General features: G+C 42.5%; 4 protein-coding genes across 5 annotated transcripts; 3 read left to right on the top strand and 1 right to left on the bottom strand.

Annotated features, from left to right (window-relative positions):
• Positions 1-1,432: 1,432 nt before the first annotated feature.
• Positions 1,433-4,107, top strand: LOC307086016 (5'-AMP-activated protein kinase subunit beta-1-like). 2 transcript variants are annotated; one of them, XM_079751024.1, is made up of 8 exons: positions 1,433-1,523; positions 1,804-1,980; positions 2,308-2,477; positions 2,566-2,659; positions 2,840-2,954; positions 3,427-3,560; positions 3,658-3,726; positions 3,824-4,107. In XM_079751024.1, exons 2-8 carry the CDS (start codon positions 1,849-1,851, stop codon positions 3,899-3,901), a joined length of 792 nt encoding a protein of 263 aa, XP_079607150.1. In that variant the 5' UTR covers positions 1,433-1,523; positions 1,804-1,848; the 3' UTR covers positions 3,902-4,107. The 2 variants fall into 2 exon arrangements, with proteins under 2 accessions (XP_079607150.1, XP_079607149.1); XM_079751023.1 differs by having other exon boundaries at positions 1,450-1,980.
• A 556-nt stretch (positions 4,108-4,663) lies between these two features.
• On the bottom strand, positions 4,664-5,818 carry LOC307083344 (phospholipase A2, minor isoenzyme-like; the record flags this gene model as incomplete). The annotated part of the gene is made up of 4 exons (XM_079747197.1): positions 4,664-5,070; positions 5,212-5,339; positions 5,432-5,585; positions 5,773-5,818. 4 exons carry the CDS (start codon positions 5,816-5,818, stop codon positions 4,946-4,948), a joined length of 453 nt encoding a protein of 150 aa, XP_079603323.1. The 3' UTR covers positions 4,664-4,945.
• Positions 5,819-8,850: 3,032 nt separating this feature from the next.
• On the top strand, positions 8,851-11,292 carry LOC307089172 (phospholipase A2-like). The gene is made up of 4 exons (XM_079755306.1): positions 8,851-8,937; positions 9,442-9,592; positions 9,910-10,043; positions 10,516-11,292. Exons 1-4 carry the CDS (start codon positions 8,889-8,891, stop codon positions 10,635-10,637), a joined length of 456 nt encoding a protein of 151 aa, XP_079611432.1. The 5' UTR covers positions 8,851-8,888; the 3' UTR covers positions 10,638-11,292.
• Positions 11,293-14,020: 2,728 nt separating this feature from the next.
• On the top strand, positions 14,021-15,069 carry LOC307088869 (phospholipase A2-like; the record flags this gene model as incomplete). Its single annotated transcript, XM_079754922.1, has 3 exons — positions 14,021-14,112; positions 14,349-14,482; positions 14,948-15,069. The coding sequence occupies 3 exons, from the start codon at positions 14,021-14,023 to the stop codon at positions 15,067-15,069; spliced, it is 348 nt and encodes a 115-aa protein (XP_079611048.1).
• Between the last annotated feature and the right edge of the window lie 270 nt (positions 15,070-15,339).

Raw genomic sequence — 15,339 nt, 5'->3', positions numbered from 1 at the left:
ATCTTATTTGTAAATCCTATATACGTACAACAGATTTACCTATTATCGTACATATACTAATTGGTAATGACTTCGAGTCCTCACCAATCATATTTCGGGCGGGGGAGGGAGGCATCACGTGCATTGGGCAGGAAAGGCGCGCACGGACAGCCGTCCGATGCCTTAGCAGTCTGAATGGGGCCCCTTACGGTAAATGTCACAGGATATGTGATGTCTGTGTGAAATGTATGTGTGGAACCCTGAATGTATTTAATTAATTATGGACGTAACTTTGAATCCAAAATATAGGCTAGGCCTTTAAGGCTGGCTTATGGGGCAGCTAAAGCAAGTGCTATATCTGTTCGCTTGTGAAGCCCCTGCAAGTCAGGTCATAGGCTATGAATCTGAACAAAGGTATTGCCCATCTCAGGCTTGCCAACCCAAAGATGAACCACAATACAGGAAATCTCATCTACCAAATTCTGCTTAGAGCTCCCTAAAGGCTTGGGCCGGCCCCAGCCTTCTTTGTCTTCTTTGTCTGTGTACATACAAAACAGATCAAACCACACTGGTTAATATTTTGTGTCTACATTGGGAACACCACAGGTAGGGTCCCACATTTTTTAGAGAATAATAAATAAATAAATAATTAAGCCTAAGAACAATAGTTGAGCGCTGCATGCTACACTCACCTTACAAATAGAAGGAAAGGGAACACATCCAGGGTCTGCTATATAGGCTATAGGCGTATAACATTTTAAATAATGAAAGTACTTAAGAGGGATTTTAAATAAAATTTCCTCTCTTTTATTTTCCATGCTTTGAATTTCTATACTTGTAAGATTCATTGTTAAATCCGTGCATTTGAAAATATGAAAGGACAGGCACTTCTTAAGTCAAATCATTTTATCAATGTGAAAAATATTAATGTGACGTGAAATATAGTATGTGAAACATTATTTTATGTATAGCTGGCTACGGCCCTCCCACCTTTCGTAGCCAACTGTTTCAACCCCTACGGAAGATAAAATGCTTATCCTATAGTTTCAACTCCTACTGAGAATAAAAGGAAATTTGATATCTGTGGGAATCTGAGGGAGAAATCGGAGGACAAATGATGGCAGATGCCAAACTGCTGAGTTAGGTGAACTTTTCCATGAGAGTCCGAATGGCTACCCATAAGGAACGGTGTTGCTCATTTATTTGGAATAAAGTATTGCGAACACCTAATGTGAGCCGTCTGACCGGAGTGACGTTGACGAGTAACTAATTGGGTGGTGTACGAGGCATCTGGAACACGCCATAACAGAGGGTGGAGGGAGGTAGGGCATTATAGAAGCTCGTCCATGTGGCTCCTAAGCCGCTCCCACACTCACACACACATTCGCACACACGCACACACAAACGCACCCGCGCTCTGCGGGCCAGGAGGCGGAAGAGGTGGTGCTTCATCCAGCCTGAGCTGCACAAGGTTCGCTGTGCGGATGCAACATGGCGTAGGAGAACCTCTGTGTGTACTGCGACTGTTAAAGAAAGTAGAAGAGGCAAGACAATAAGACGGATTTTTAATCTCCATTTGTGTTAAAAAAAAGTCTTGTTTCATTCATTGCAACGCTAAGATTCAGAAGTCTGCTTGTGTTTTAGTTTATATCAACGCGGAAACAACTTTGCGCGAAAAACGTTACGTGTTTTCAGTTGTAACTCGTGGAAGTAACGAGACGCTTTTTCACGAATACGAGCGTTGGCTCACATACTTAATGTCTCACATACGACTATTGCATTAAGTCTGTGGCTAAAGACGAGTTAAACGTGTGTGGTTGGCAGCGGTAGTGATCTGGGACCTGTGAGTCTCGACCTGTGAGTCCAAAGATGGGGAACAGCAACAGCGATCGCGGCAGTGGGGCGCAGGGTGAAAGGTCAGACCGAGATGGGCAGCCAGTTGGGAAGGAGGCACGCTCCAACATCCTGATGGACAGCACGGATGATGCAGAAGATTCAAAGGTTCACATTCTTCTCCTTATTTCTGTTTGTACATGTAGTTGTATACATTTGCGCTGTACTGTTCATGCCAATATTATAATACATATTGGCCTATAGGCCGATATTGTTAATATAAATACACATAGTCCTAGTGTATGTCTTTCCCTATCCTTTTAATATTTATGTTTTATTCATTGTGTGCTACTGTCCCAAGATCACTTTACCTTGGGGATCATTAAAATGTATGTCTGTCTGTGTTTTCCTGTCTTATTCGTACACATTCCAATGTATGCAACCCACCTTCCTCCTCAAAGACACCTCCTTTCTTCCCCATCTCCTGTTTTCTAGGCTCCACAGGAGATGCAAGAATTTCTGGCCTGGCAGCGAGACCTGGAAAGTAACACCAAGAACCCAGCGCAGAGCAGACCCACTGTTTTCACATGGAAAGGAGGCGCCAAAGAGGTCTTTGTTTCAGGGTCCTTCAACAACTGGGCAAACAAAATCCCACTCAACAAAAGGTAGTTTTCCTTTTAAAATTTCAGAGTTGATATATGTTTATTTCTTCGTAAAGTATGTAAAGTCATGTATTATTTCTCCCAATGTCAGCCACAGCAACTTTGTGGCCATCGTGGACTTGCCTGAGGGAGAGCACCAGTATAAGTTTTGTGTGGATGGAAACTGGACCCTCGATCCAACTGGGGTGAGTTGCTTCCCCAGTGTCTGAAGTTAAGCCCCTGACGCGGCCCTGAATGAAACACCCCCTGTAATAAGCTTTGGATACGAACGTGTGCTACCTCTTGTCCAGAATGATAGTCGAAAAACCAGTTGGAGGCCAGGTCGCTAACAGTTGTAATGACGACCATGCTGGTTCCCTCCCTAGGCGGTGACCACCACAAAGACCGGAACCATCAACAACACCATAGAGGTGAAGAGGACAGACTTTGAGGTGTTTGACGCCCTCCGCATTGACTCAGAGGAAACAGCGGACATCTCCGGTGAGTCAGAAACTCCTGGCATGCTTTCTTACTGGCAAGCTTTCTTCATTGGGTGAGACACAAAGGGGATTCCACTTGTTCAGCATTCTACTAGTTATGTGTGGTTTTTTTTTTGTTTGTCCACTGATGTCAGAGATTATGTTAAAACATTTAAAGGCCAAAACAGTAGTTTGGTTCATGGGCAATTACACTAACCCTTGGCCTTTCAGTCTCAAAAACATTATAATAGCATGTAATTGAACATGAATTGTTAAGCTGGATAGAGATGCCTCCTAATTATTTGATTTAAATGCAACTGCTGGAATGCAATTATTGCCATAACTGAATAATTTCAATAACACTTTGGTAAAACAGTGATTCTGTGTCGTTAATATTTACAGTGGACAAAATGCAATGCATGCTGATAGAAATGCTTTTAATTGACGTTAGTTTGTAATGCCGTGACCAGCGTGTGTCCTGCTCTGTTTCCCAGACCTGTCCAGCTCTCCGCCGGGGCCCTACCTCCAGGAGGCCTACCTGTTCAAGCCAGAGGACAAGATCAAACACCCCCCGATCCTGCCCCCGCACCTGCTGCAGGTCCTGCTGAACAAGGACACCGGCATCTCCGTAAGTCTGGTGGGGGCTTGAAGTGGGACCACCTGTCTCCACCACGTGTCCCTTCCACAGCTCAGTAACCTAACACTGTCACTCTGTGGTTTTCCAGTGTGACCCGACCCTGCTTCCAGAGCCAAATCACGTCATGCTCAGCCATCTATACGCGCTCTCCATCAAGGTACTATTTAGTATTGTTTTGCTTGATCTGTCCTGTTCCTCCCTAAAGCAGGTGGGGAGAGTTCAGAGAAAGACAGTTTGTTGTTCCTGTGTTACAGGACGGAGTCATGGTTCTCAGCGCCACTCACCGATACAAGAAGAAGTATGTTACGACGCTGCTTTACAAACCTATATAGTCCCAAAGACTCTGCAATAAACACTCTATCGAATGTGTGCAATGCCAAAATCACTGTGGGTTAATTGGGTCCAACAGGGGCGGTTCTCTGCAACAAGTGGTCCATTTTGATTATCTTTGTATATGTATATATGACCAAATATATATAGTTTTAGCTCTCTGTTATTTTGTAACATCTTTACACTGATAATAAACAAAAATTTACCAAAGTATCTTCTCTTTTTCGACAAAAGGCATGAAATGACAAGAGATGAGTAAAAGAGTTGATACTTAAAGGTACAGTGTTTAGATTTTGGTGTATCAAGCAGAGTGGCAGCGGCAGAGATGTATGTTCCCTTCAAAATAGGAATTGTGTTTTCATTACCTGAGAATGAGTGTCATATCTGTAGAGCGGGCCATCGTCCCTTAGCCCTCTATGTTTCTACAGTAGCCCAAAACAGACAGAATGTGTGTGATTGTGGGGGGGGGGGGATTCTGTTTGTCTTCAAAACCTACCATGGCTGTGAGTTCTGGCACTGGATCATACATGAGGTGAACTATTAGGAGCAAACAGCTGGCAGTGACGATAGCCACCAACCCACAGTCACAGGGAAGATAATATAGAGATTAGACTAAACGTAACTCTTTCACTGCACCCTGATTCACACGTACGTGTGATTGTGTAAAGTATCTTGTTATGTGGGGTTGTTCTTCTGATATGACCCTCACAGCTGAACCGCTCAATATTTGAGGAGTGATCAGGTAGAATGGAACAAAAAAAAACCCACCAAGGGCACAGATAAGCGTTGTTGTGAAATCTGCCGGCAGGATTGGATGCAAGTTCGAGGCAAACTATAGCAGTGTTCCCCCAATATTTTCATGGAAATTCTATCCTTTTTGGAGAAAAAAAATCAACAAAACAAAACTGCTGCTATTCCATCGAGTGATTGAGTGAACCACTCTATTTGAATAAGACTAATACAATTGATGCATCTTTGCATGTTTTTTCTTCAGCACTTCCTTTTATTTGATGATGTTAATGCTCTGAAAGTGTATGTTTTCCGCCTCAGTTGACACAGTGGACCTTCTGGTCCAGATTCTTGTTCTCAGGGTTGTATCTCGCCTTCGCAAAGCAATGGGCTGCGACCCTATCGCACTCGCAGATAGCAGCCTGGCACTTATCGTTGGAAGCTGGAGAGACAGGACGCACATGATCAACAGTAAACATCTCATCATGGTGGTTCTCAGGCATGTGGCTCAAATACACATTTATCTTCCACACAAGGTGTGAGGGGAGGCAAGTGGCAGCTCCCCTCAGTCCCAACGCATTACCTGAGCAGGTGACCTGCTGGTTGTCGCAGGTGTGGTCGTAGACCCGGATGTAGGGCAGGTCAGCGATGGCCGTGCAGCCTGGGGTCAGCCTGCTGGCCTTGTAGCAATGGTCATGGAGCTTACAGCACCTGGGACACAGACAAACGGCGGCAGGTTCAGTTGGACGGGTCAGCCCCTTCAAGGCGAGCAGGAAGCGTGGGAGGAAGACAGGACTTGTTACATGTCCACGTCGTCCACCGGCTGGGCCCCCCCGCCAATGCCACACCAGCAGCCGTAGTCGTTGTAGAGAAGAGCGTTGGTGCCGGGTTGGGCACAGTCAATCATCAGCGCAAACTGCCACAAGGCCTTTGGCCGCATGGCACTGGCCATGCAGGCTGTTGCCAAGGGTTAGAAAATACAGAATGCATTAACAAACTCATTGGGTCACTGTGGTGCTTCTAAAATAAGGCAGCACGGGAAGGACATATCAATCACTGTAGACACATTTCTCACTGGATCCCAGTCATCTCGGTGGATGTCAACCTCCGTGGTCAACTGACCACGGAGGTTTACCAGACTTACCAGTGACAAGCAGCACTAGCAGCAGCAGGGGTCCTCTTGGGTTCATGTCTGCAGGAGATGAAAGGAAAACGCAGAGAGCAGGCCTGCTCTTATACCCTGAGAGAGGAGCCTCAGGCAGCAGGAGATAAGAGGACGAGGGGTTGGGGAGGGCCCCTCATACTGGAGGGGTACTGAGAAATGGGGAATCATTTCAATGACGCATACCTCACGGAACAAATACATCACTTTACAACACAGGCATTACTACAATCACACAAACATCACTTGAGTGACACAACCACTTATTACCGAGGGGTGTGGTCACCAAACCAAATCTTTTTAATAGTAGGAACAACTACTGATGATTGTTAACCTTGTTGTAGAGTCAAGTCATCATTTGAAATACGGTTACTGGGATGTTCTGAATGGTCAATGTGCTTTTATTATCAAAGTGCATTTGATAGCAAACACACAACATATGACAACATGACTTTTGTGGAGTATGAAACTGCTGCTGTGTCCTTCTTTGACAAGTACTAGTACGTTAATCTATTTCATCCATGTTTTTATGTTTACAGAGAACACATGTACAAATAAGTTGCCTATATTGTTCAAATAAAAGTTTAAATATACTACAAAAACACAGAATGTAATATGATATATAAAGCGCTGCGTCTCCCAGCTGTGTAAATGACCTGTGTTCCCACACACACTCACAATCCACTTGGACTTCAGCTGAAACTGAGCTAATCCATTAGTTTCACAACAAACCTCCCCTTTTAGAGGTCATGGAGGTCAAAGCCAGGTCAAAGTAAGCTGAAAAATGTTGCACAACATGCAGGAATGTATCAGAAAGCAGGTTCTCCATACTTATTTATCTAGACCTGGTGAAGTAATGAACTGGTTTATCACATTCAATAGCAGAATGAAGTTACCAAACGCCCTTATTTCTTATTTTTACATCCACCAATTTGCAATAGCATTTGATCTAATCTGACGTTTCATTTTATGCCCTTGAGGTACTTTTAGAGCAATAAACAATGTTCTTAATGACCATATCGGCACATAGTCACCTGAAAGTGTTAGTTTGTGAACAACATCAAGCCTTAATATGTCATCTGACAGCTTATTATTTTATTTATTCTAAGGATTATTAGCTGCACCCAGTTAATTAAATTCTCATCCTCTGATTAGGATAGGAACTCTTAAGTCTTATGCTTATGTTTCTTATATTGTAGTTAAAAGAAACATAGGACACTAAAAGTACTCAAGCCAATAGTAAATGTATGTATTCTGGCCTAAACAAACAACTGCCTCACAATTTCTCAAATGAATATACTTGACCTGCTTAATGAGCGTAATAATGTGTTTCGTTTTGTGATAAATAAGGAGATGATGTTTGTGGTTGCACTCCTAGCATTGGCCTTCTGGGGTTATCGTGCACAATGGCTCTTCAAGTATGGGATTCTGTGTTGGTGATTCAAGGCAGCAGTGGTGTTTGGACCATATGAACCATATGAAGGCCCGATGAACATCTAGGAAACAAATACCCTGCAGCCAGCAGCCCATTTCAGGTTTAAATGTTATGCGATACAAGACCTGGATAAATAACATGCTGCCAATAAACGTCTAGTTTAGAGAAATACTAAACTCAATGCCGTTAAATAATCCAATAATCCAGCGGTAATGAGATATATGAAACAATGTAGTCAGATCCGAGGCCTAGCATAGCATCTACTGTTTAGTGAAATGGCTCCTCCCCCTCCAAACCCGAGTTCCACTGAACCAGCGACCCTCAATTAGCCATTATTTATCTTTACACGTCAGGCAGGGCAAAAAGCAAATAGAGGTATCTATCTCTATATTTTATAACACAGTCAAAAACAAATACAGCACCTAAATTAACCAACAAACAGGGGGCACCACCAGGGAACCTAAATAACGACTAACTATACACTTTTGATCAACAGAATAAGTGACCTCAAGCAGCTCATGTGGATGGGGCAAGATGGTGACACTATGTCCCGTCCTAAGCTCCAGCCCTTTCTAATCATATCCGGTACATTCTCACTTTGTTCCTCATCGTTACTTACCAACCTTACACAACTTACTTCCCTTACGCCCATTTTGAATGAACTCCAACTTAATGACAGTAAGCTACAGTAGGCTATAGTCAATATTATGCCGTCTTTGGTTTCCGTTCTAGACATCCGTCCTTTCCCTGCTGTGATTCCTGCTCTCTCAGCTTTTCTTTTTCATGCAGGTACCAATGATGCAGGTCAGATGCTGATGTGTGTGTCGGGCGGGCAGTCATGTGCTGCTCAGACCTGGAGAACCTGCATCCTTTGATGGAGCAAGATAAGCCAACTTCAACACAAGAACAGCAAAGGTTTACACTGAAATACAGCATATCTGAGAGAAGTCTATTCTTCATTTGTATACACTATGCATATATATATTTATTTTTTTCCGTTTCTTTTTTATGGACCACAAGTCCTGTGTTAAAGTGCATTGGATGGTAAATAAATGGTCAACATCTTAATGTAATGTAACTCAAATATGAATAATAGGCATGAATAAATAAGTTAGCGAGTGTAGTGAGACTGTCCACAGTGCTTTGTTTGCTCGGTTCAAATATAACAGCTTGTATAACCTTGTTGTGGTTGGTCAGCACACTTCAAATATCAAATATCAAGATGCAAATATTTTTGTTGAAATAAGATAGATGTGTTTTATTTTATTTTATTTTATCACAAAGCTGTGTCAATGACACGCTGTTTAAATGACAAAGGTTCCAATGAACTTGAACGTCTGTGAATGTACTCATGTGACTCGTGGTGTGTTACAATGCTACCTGTCTGTGTGCGTGCATGCGTGTGTGTGTGCATGTGTGTGCATGTCTGTGCGTGTGTGTGTGTGTGTGTGTGTGTGTGTGTGTGTGTGTGTGTGTGTGTGTGTGTGTGTGTGTTATATGTGCAAGCCTATGCATCTTGGTCTGAGATATTGTTTGTTGTTGTAGATAAAAATTATGGAGTTTTGGAAAATCACAGAGGGGTGGACCTTTGAGAAGTATTGTAGGCTATAAATATATCACATGGACCAAGTGGCAGCAGGAATATTGCTTAATAATTCGCAACATGAAGGCGTCTCACGTTGTTCTCGTCTTGGCCGTCTGTCTTCCAGTCTGTAAGTATACTAAACATGCGCTCCAACTTTTACCTTTATTTTCTATTCATTGCTTTTTTATTTCTTACTTGTATTTTCTATTTTTCAAGGTATTGTCATTATTGGATAAATTATTTTACAATATAATTTAAATACACATCTAGCCTTTATCATCTGTCTTAGAGGCGATTTATTTGTCTAAATCAGAGCTTTTGAAGTCAAATCGATTTCTGTTTAATATAATGATAATTTGCTATGAAAGATAATATGCAATAAAAAGGGTACATTTATCTTACTATCAGAAATCAGATAGGATAGATGATAAAATATATTGGTAAGAGTTTACTAAATGCACATTGGTAGCCATCATATATGTAAATGTATATAAATGCATGTATGATTCAGCTGGAAAATGCTCAAGGGTTTATGGTCAGCATCAATTCTCTGCTCAATGAGCAAATTGAAACAAAAGGAAGGTTGATTGGTTGCTGTATGTATTGATGGCTTGGCCTTGTCTCTTCCCAGTGCTAGCCTCACGCAGCAAGAGATCCCTATGGGGGCTCAGGTCCCAGATTCTCTGCACCATTCCTGGCAGCTGGCCACTCATCAGCTATGCTGACTATGGATGCTTCTGTGGCAAGGGAGGCTCTGGAATACCTGTTGATGCCCTTGACACGTACGAAGAAATCACATGAAAATTTGATTTCTCCAAATCGATTATTTTATTATTTAACACATATATCTATATACATACAGTATATAAGTAGGCTGTGGAGACTTGTGGAATCAAACCTAGAACCTTCAGGAGGGAGTTGACCCCCCCCCCCCCCCCCCCCCCCATATCCACTAAACCATCCTTCCTCCCTGCTGCAGCAAGTGATCTTTATAGCTGTGCATATATCACTGCAGCTCATTGTGTGCCTTTAAAATAAACTATTAGTTAATGGATTATCATGAACAGCAATATTGATGATTGATTGCAACAATTTCCAGATGCTGCCAAACTCATGACCATTGCTACCACGCTGCAAAGGAAGATAAAGCATGCACACCCTACCTGGATAACCCGTACACCCATGGCTACTATCAAACATGTGACAAGAGCACCAAGACCGTGACCTGTCTCAGTGAGTGCATTATGGACCTCTACTCTGAACCCTGTGATGACATTAACATTACATTACATGCAATACTCTGTTTGTGTGATTTTAGTTTTGAGAATATTCTTCAGAGTTCTGAAGATAATGAGCTTCAATGGCAGTAGATTAGGTTTCAAAATGGTTTCATATATCATCTATTGACTTCAGATTTTAAGTGAAGCTAAGATCCAACGGATTAAATTAGTTTTAGTTTACGTTTACGTGTTAAATGCTTTGATTCAGGGTGTGAAAGAATGGTACATTAAATCTAAGCCTTGGTTTTGTAATCTATTTAATTCAAGGCATGGCACAGTAATTGGAGGGTTAGTTTAATGATACATTTTTGATGGAATTTGACATCAATACTGATAGAAATTCCTTTCTCATATCCTACTGTTCTCATCTCTCTCTCTCTCCATCTCTCCCTCTCTCCATCCCTCTTCTTTCCTTCACCACACAGGTTCCAATGATGCCTGTCAAATGTTTATCTGCGAGTGTGACAAGAAGGCAGCCATGTGTTTCTCCCAGGCAAAATACATCCCAGCTCACGACCACTATAACCAGGATCTCTGTAGTAAATAAGATGACTAGGACCAGGAGCTCTGTAGTTAATAAGATGACTAGGACCAGGAGCTCTGTAGTAAATAATGTGATTAAGACCAGAAGCTCTCCAGGAAACAACCACACCCTCTGATCACCCTCTATAGACATACCTAATACATCCATTGGACACACACACAGTGGGATGTTTAGGTGTTCATTTATCATATTATTTGTCAATAAAATAATCAAACAGAACTGTTTGTTCTATTCTAATTGTTCCACATGAAGACACCTTGTTATTGTTGTTGTAGGTTATGGGATAAATAAGGAGATGGTGTTTGTTTTTCCACTTGGCCTTGCAGGGTTAGTTTGCACGGGGGCAGCTCAGAACTCTAATTCTTGGCTAAATGACAGCTGGCCTGTGCTGGACTGCAGCGACTATGGCTGCTCCTGTGGGAAGGCGGGGCTCTGGCTCCCCTTTTGACAAGCAGGTGTGTAAGCGAACCACAGGCAGCGGCTGGGGTTTGGAGACAACTTGAACGTAAAAAAAACGATTAGCCAGGTAATATGTCACAATGCATTTTTTAAAAGGATGTTAAAAAACAAATGAGAAGTAGTATTGTTGATGTTTCTCCAGCTTTTCTTGATTTGTAAAGAAAATGTTCAAATGTACTCTGTTGGGCATTGATTAAAAGAAAACTTCATAATTACCTTAAATTGTAGAATTGTATTTGATCTAAAAGATTGTGACTCAGATGTTGCCAGATGCATGACGAAATAGACACATATTCTAAGGTGCGCCAGACAGAACAGGGCCTCCCAGATTGCCGCTGAGACAATGACCCCCTCATGTGTGAGGGGTTATTATTAATCTTTATGGTTGCAAATTATAGGGTGGGGCCGGCTGTTGTCATATTGACCACTTTTATATGAAAAAGTGCATTCAAATGTATTAAAAATTACATATTTGACTTGGAGGCTCTAGCTTGGCTAGAGCCTCCAAGTCAAATATGTAATGACTTGGAGCCTCTGACGTGAAGGAATTGGTGGGTGATCTGGGGTTCTTGTTCACTTGGAAATGAACTAAAGATTTTTTTTTTTTACATGAAAGAGGGCCTAAAGGACATACTAGATTATACATTTGGTAGTTCTAGCCCAACCGGAAGTGATCCGCCCTCCCTGAGAGGTCATACCAAGATGGAAAAAATACGCATTCATGGGAGCCTAGAAAGACTTGTGAATAAGATAGAGATGTCTGGTCTCTTTTATATGAATCAGCGCAATAGGCGCTGCTAAAACTGCTATAAATTGGAGGGTCTCTAGCCCTACAGGAAAGCCTGACACAGTACGTCCTTCCCTATCCTCCGTCACCTTCAAGTCACATCCGGTAAATACCTTCTTTATTTCTCAACACTTCCCAACCATACACAACTTACTCCCATGTCAATGAACTCCAACTTTATGACAAAGCTATATATAGTATAATGCTATCTTTAATTTCCATTCTAGCAATCCGTACTTTGCCTACTGCTCTCTGCTTTTCTTTTGCATGCAGGTACCAATGATGCAGGTCAGATGTTGATGTGTGTGACCGGTAGGCAGCCATGTGCTTCTCAGACCTGGGGTACATGCACCCTCTGAAGGAGCACTGCAAGGACGATAAGCCGACTTCAACTTCAGGGCTGTGTGGACTGGTCTCCTGGAGTTGAGGTCTAGTTGGGCTGCGGTGCTAGCTCCTCGAAGGGCTGGAAACAGCCCGTGGTAGGGCCACCTTCTCTCAGGGCGACAGGGCCTTCCCCTCCATCTCCCTCGTGGAGTATGGGGCCTTTTGCTCCTGTGCTGGCTGGGCCCGGGCCGCTGCGGGCCGAGTGCAGGGGCGGCTGGCTGCAGGCAGTTGCCTCCCCCGTCCTTCGCTGGGCTCCTACTCTGCTGCCTGGGAAAGGGGCTGGAGCTGGGGGGTTGCTGTCCATCTCCGTTGCTGGTGACCCAGTGGGTCCCCGGGCAGCCCTTCTGGGTCCCCAGCAGTCTGGGGGGGGCCAACATCAGGCTCCAGTGTAGCAAATGTCCTTGCCACACACCATCTAGGTGACTGCTACACTCCAACTAGGGGACTGCCACATCACCTAGGGGACTTACTTTGGGCTCCTCCACATAAAGGACACAGTATTTATTCTATTCTATTCTATTATGTTATAATACCATGGCAAGGGTGCTCCGCTGCCATTCAGGAGATATCCCCAGTGTGTGTGTGGAGATGGTTGGTTAAACCTGCTCAATGTGCATTACTCAATGTGCATTACTCAATGTGCATTACCCAATGTGCATTACTCAATGTGCATTACTCATTGTGCAACAGGTGTGCAGCCTCACCCAGTCCCTGAGTCCAATCAGACTCTGCCAAAGGAGGCTACTTCTACCAGCCATCGTCCACATACTCCCACATATATATATATATATATATATATACATGCATAGTTTTTCTCAATTCTCTTTTATCAACCACCAAGTCCAGTATTAAAATGCATTGGAGAGTAAATAAATGATCAACATCTTAAAGGTATGTGACTCAAATATAAATAAGAGGCATGCTGTGTTTGCTTTGTTCAAATATAACAGCTTGTATAACCTTGTGGTGGTTGGTCAACACACTTGAAGCACACTTGAGCACACTTGAGCACACACTAAAACATGTTAAAAGATAAATATGCATTTTCATTTTTATCACAGAGCTGTGTCAATGACACGCTGTTTAAATGACAAGCTAAAGCTGAAATCCCACATGGCCAAGTTCCAATAAACTTGAATGTCTGTGAATGTAATGTGTGTGTGTGTGTGTGTGTGTGTGTGTGTGTGTGTGTGTGCGTGTGTGTGTGTGTGTGTGTGTGTGTGCGTGTGTGTGTGTGTGTGTGTGTGTGTGTGTGTGTATGTGTGTGTGCAAACCAATGTATCTTGGTGTGAGATAATGCATGTTGTTGTAGATAACAATGTATTCTCAAAGAGATTTCATAAAGTGGTGAAAAATCGCAGAGGGGTGGACCTTTGAGAAGTATTGTAGGCTATAAATATATCACATGGACCAAGTGGCAGCAGGAATATTGCTTAATAATTTTCAACATGAAGGCGTCTCACGTTGTTCTCGTCTTGGCCGTCTGTCTTCCAGTCTGTAAGTATACTAAACATACGCTCCAACTTTGACCTTTATTTTCTATTCATGCTATTTTATTTCTTCTTTGTATTTTCTATTTTTCAAGGTATTATCATTAATTGGATAACATTTAATATAATAGCAAAATCAAAACAAAAGGAAGGAGAGAGTTGCTGATTGGTTGCTGTATGTATTGATGGCTCCTTGTCTCTTCCCAGTGCTAGCCTCACGCAGCAAGAGATCCCTATGGGGGCTCAGGTCCCAGATTGAATGCACCATGCCTCACAGCTGGCCCCTCCTTCACTTTGGTGACTATGGATGCTACTGTGGCAAGGGAGGCTCTGGAATACCTGTTGATGCCCTCGACAAGTATGTAGAAAACATTTGGAAGTTACTTTTCATTCAGTAGATTTATTATTCATTTGTTTTAGTAATAAACACACAATAAACACGGTCCCTGCTCAACCTTCAGCAGGGAGTTTAACCCCCCCATATCCACTAAACCATCCTACGTCCCTGCTGCAGCAAGTGATCTTTCTAGCTGTACATATATCACTGCAGCCCATTCTGTGCCTTTATGATAAACTGTTGATGATGACTGACAGATGCTGCCAAACTCACGACCATTGCTACGATGCTGCCATGGCTGGTAAGGTGTGCACGTCCTACCTGGATAACCCGTACACCCATGGCTACTATCAAACATGTGACAAGAGCACCAAGACCGTGACCTGTCTCAGTGAGTGCATTATGGACCTCTACTCTGAACCCTGTGATGACATTAACATTACATAACATGCAATACTCTGTTTGTGTGATTTTAGTTTTGAGAATATTCTTCAGAGTTCTGAAGATAATGAGCTTCAATGGCAGTAATTAGGTTTCAAAATGGTTTCATATATCATCTATTGACTTCAGATTTTAAGTGAAGCTAAGATCCAACGGATTAAATTAGTTTTAGTTTACGTGTTAAATGCTTTGATTCAGGGTGTGGAAGAATGATACATTAAATCTAAGCCTTGGTTTTGTAATCTATTCGATTCAAGGCATGGCAAAGTAATTGAAGGGTTAGTTTAATGATACATTTTTGATGGAATTTGACATCAATACTGATAGAAATTCCTTTCTCATATCCTACTGTTCTCATCTCTCTCTCTCTCCATCTCTCCCTCTCTCCATCCCTCTTCTTTCCTTCACCACACAGGTTCCAATGATGCCTGTCAAATGTTTATCTGTGAGTGTGACAAGATGGCAGCCATGTGTTTCTCCCAGGCAAAATACATCCCAGCTCACGACCACTATAACCAGGATCTCTGTAGTAAATAAGATGACTAGGACCAGGAGTTCTGTAGTAAATAACATGACTAGGAACAGAAGCTCTGTAGTTAATAAGATGACTAGGACCAGGAGCTCTGCAGCAAATAATGTGATTAAGACCAGAAGCTCTCCAGGAAACAACCACACCCTCTGATCACCCACCATAGACATACCTAATACATCCATTGGACACACACACAGTGGGATGTTTAGGTGTTCATTTATCAAATTATTTGTCAATAAAATAATCAAACAACTGTCTGTTCTATTCTAATTGTT

The sequence above is a fragment of the Pollachius pollachius genome, assembly GCF_949987615.1.
Source record: "Pollachius pollachius genome assembly, chromosome: 1".
Classification (NCBI taxonomy): Eukaryota; Metazoa; Chordata; class Actinopteri; order Gadiformes; family Gadidae; genus Pollachius; species Pollachius pollachius.
This window is presented reverse-complemented; position numbering and strand designations above follow the sequence as displayed.

Coding starts and splice junctions, on each gene's coding strand:
- LOC307086016 (XM_079751024.1), top strand. CDS start 1,849: ATGGGGAACAGCAACAGCGATCGCGGCAGTGGGGCGCAGGGTGAAAGG. Junction 1,981..2,307: donor ATGATGCAGAAGATTCAAAG/GTTCACATTCTT, acceptor CCTGTTTTCTAG/GCTCCACAGGAGATGCAAGA. Junction 2,955..3,426: donor GGAAACAGCGGACATCTCCG/GTGAGTCAGAAA, acceptor TCTGTTTCCCAG/ACCTGTCCAGCTCTCCGCCG.
- LOC307089172 (XM_079755306.1), top strand. CDS start 8,889: ATGAAGGCGTCTCACGTTGTTCTCGTCTTGGCCGTCTGTCTTCCAGTC. Junction 8,938..9,441: donor GGCCGTCTGTCTTCCAGTCT/GTAAGTATACTA, acceptor GTCTCTTCCCAG/TGCTAGCCTCACGCAGCAAG. Junction 10,044..10,515: donor CAAGACCGTGACCTGTCTCA/GTGAGTGCATTA, acceptor TTCACCACACAG/GTTCCAATGATGCCTGTCAA.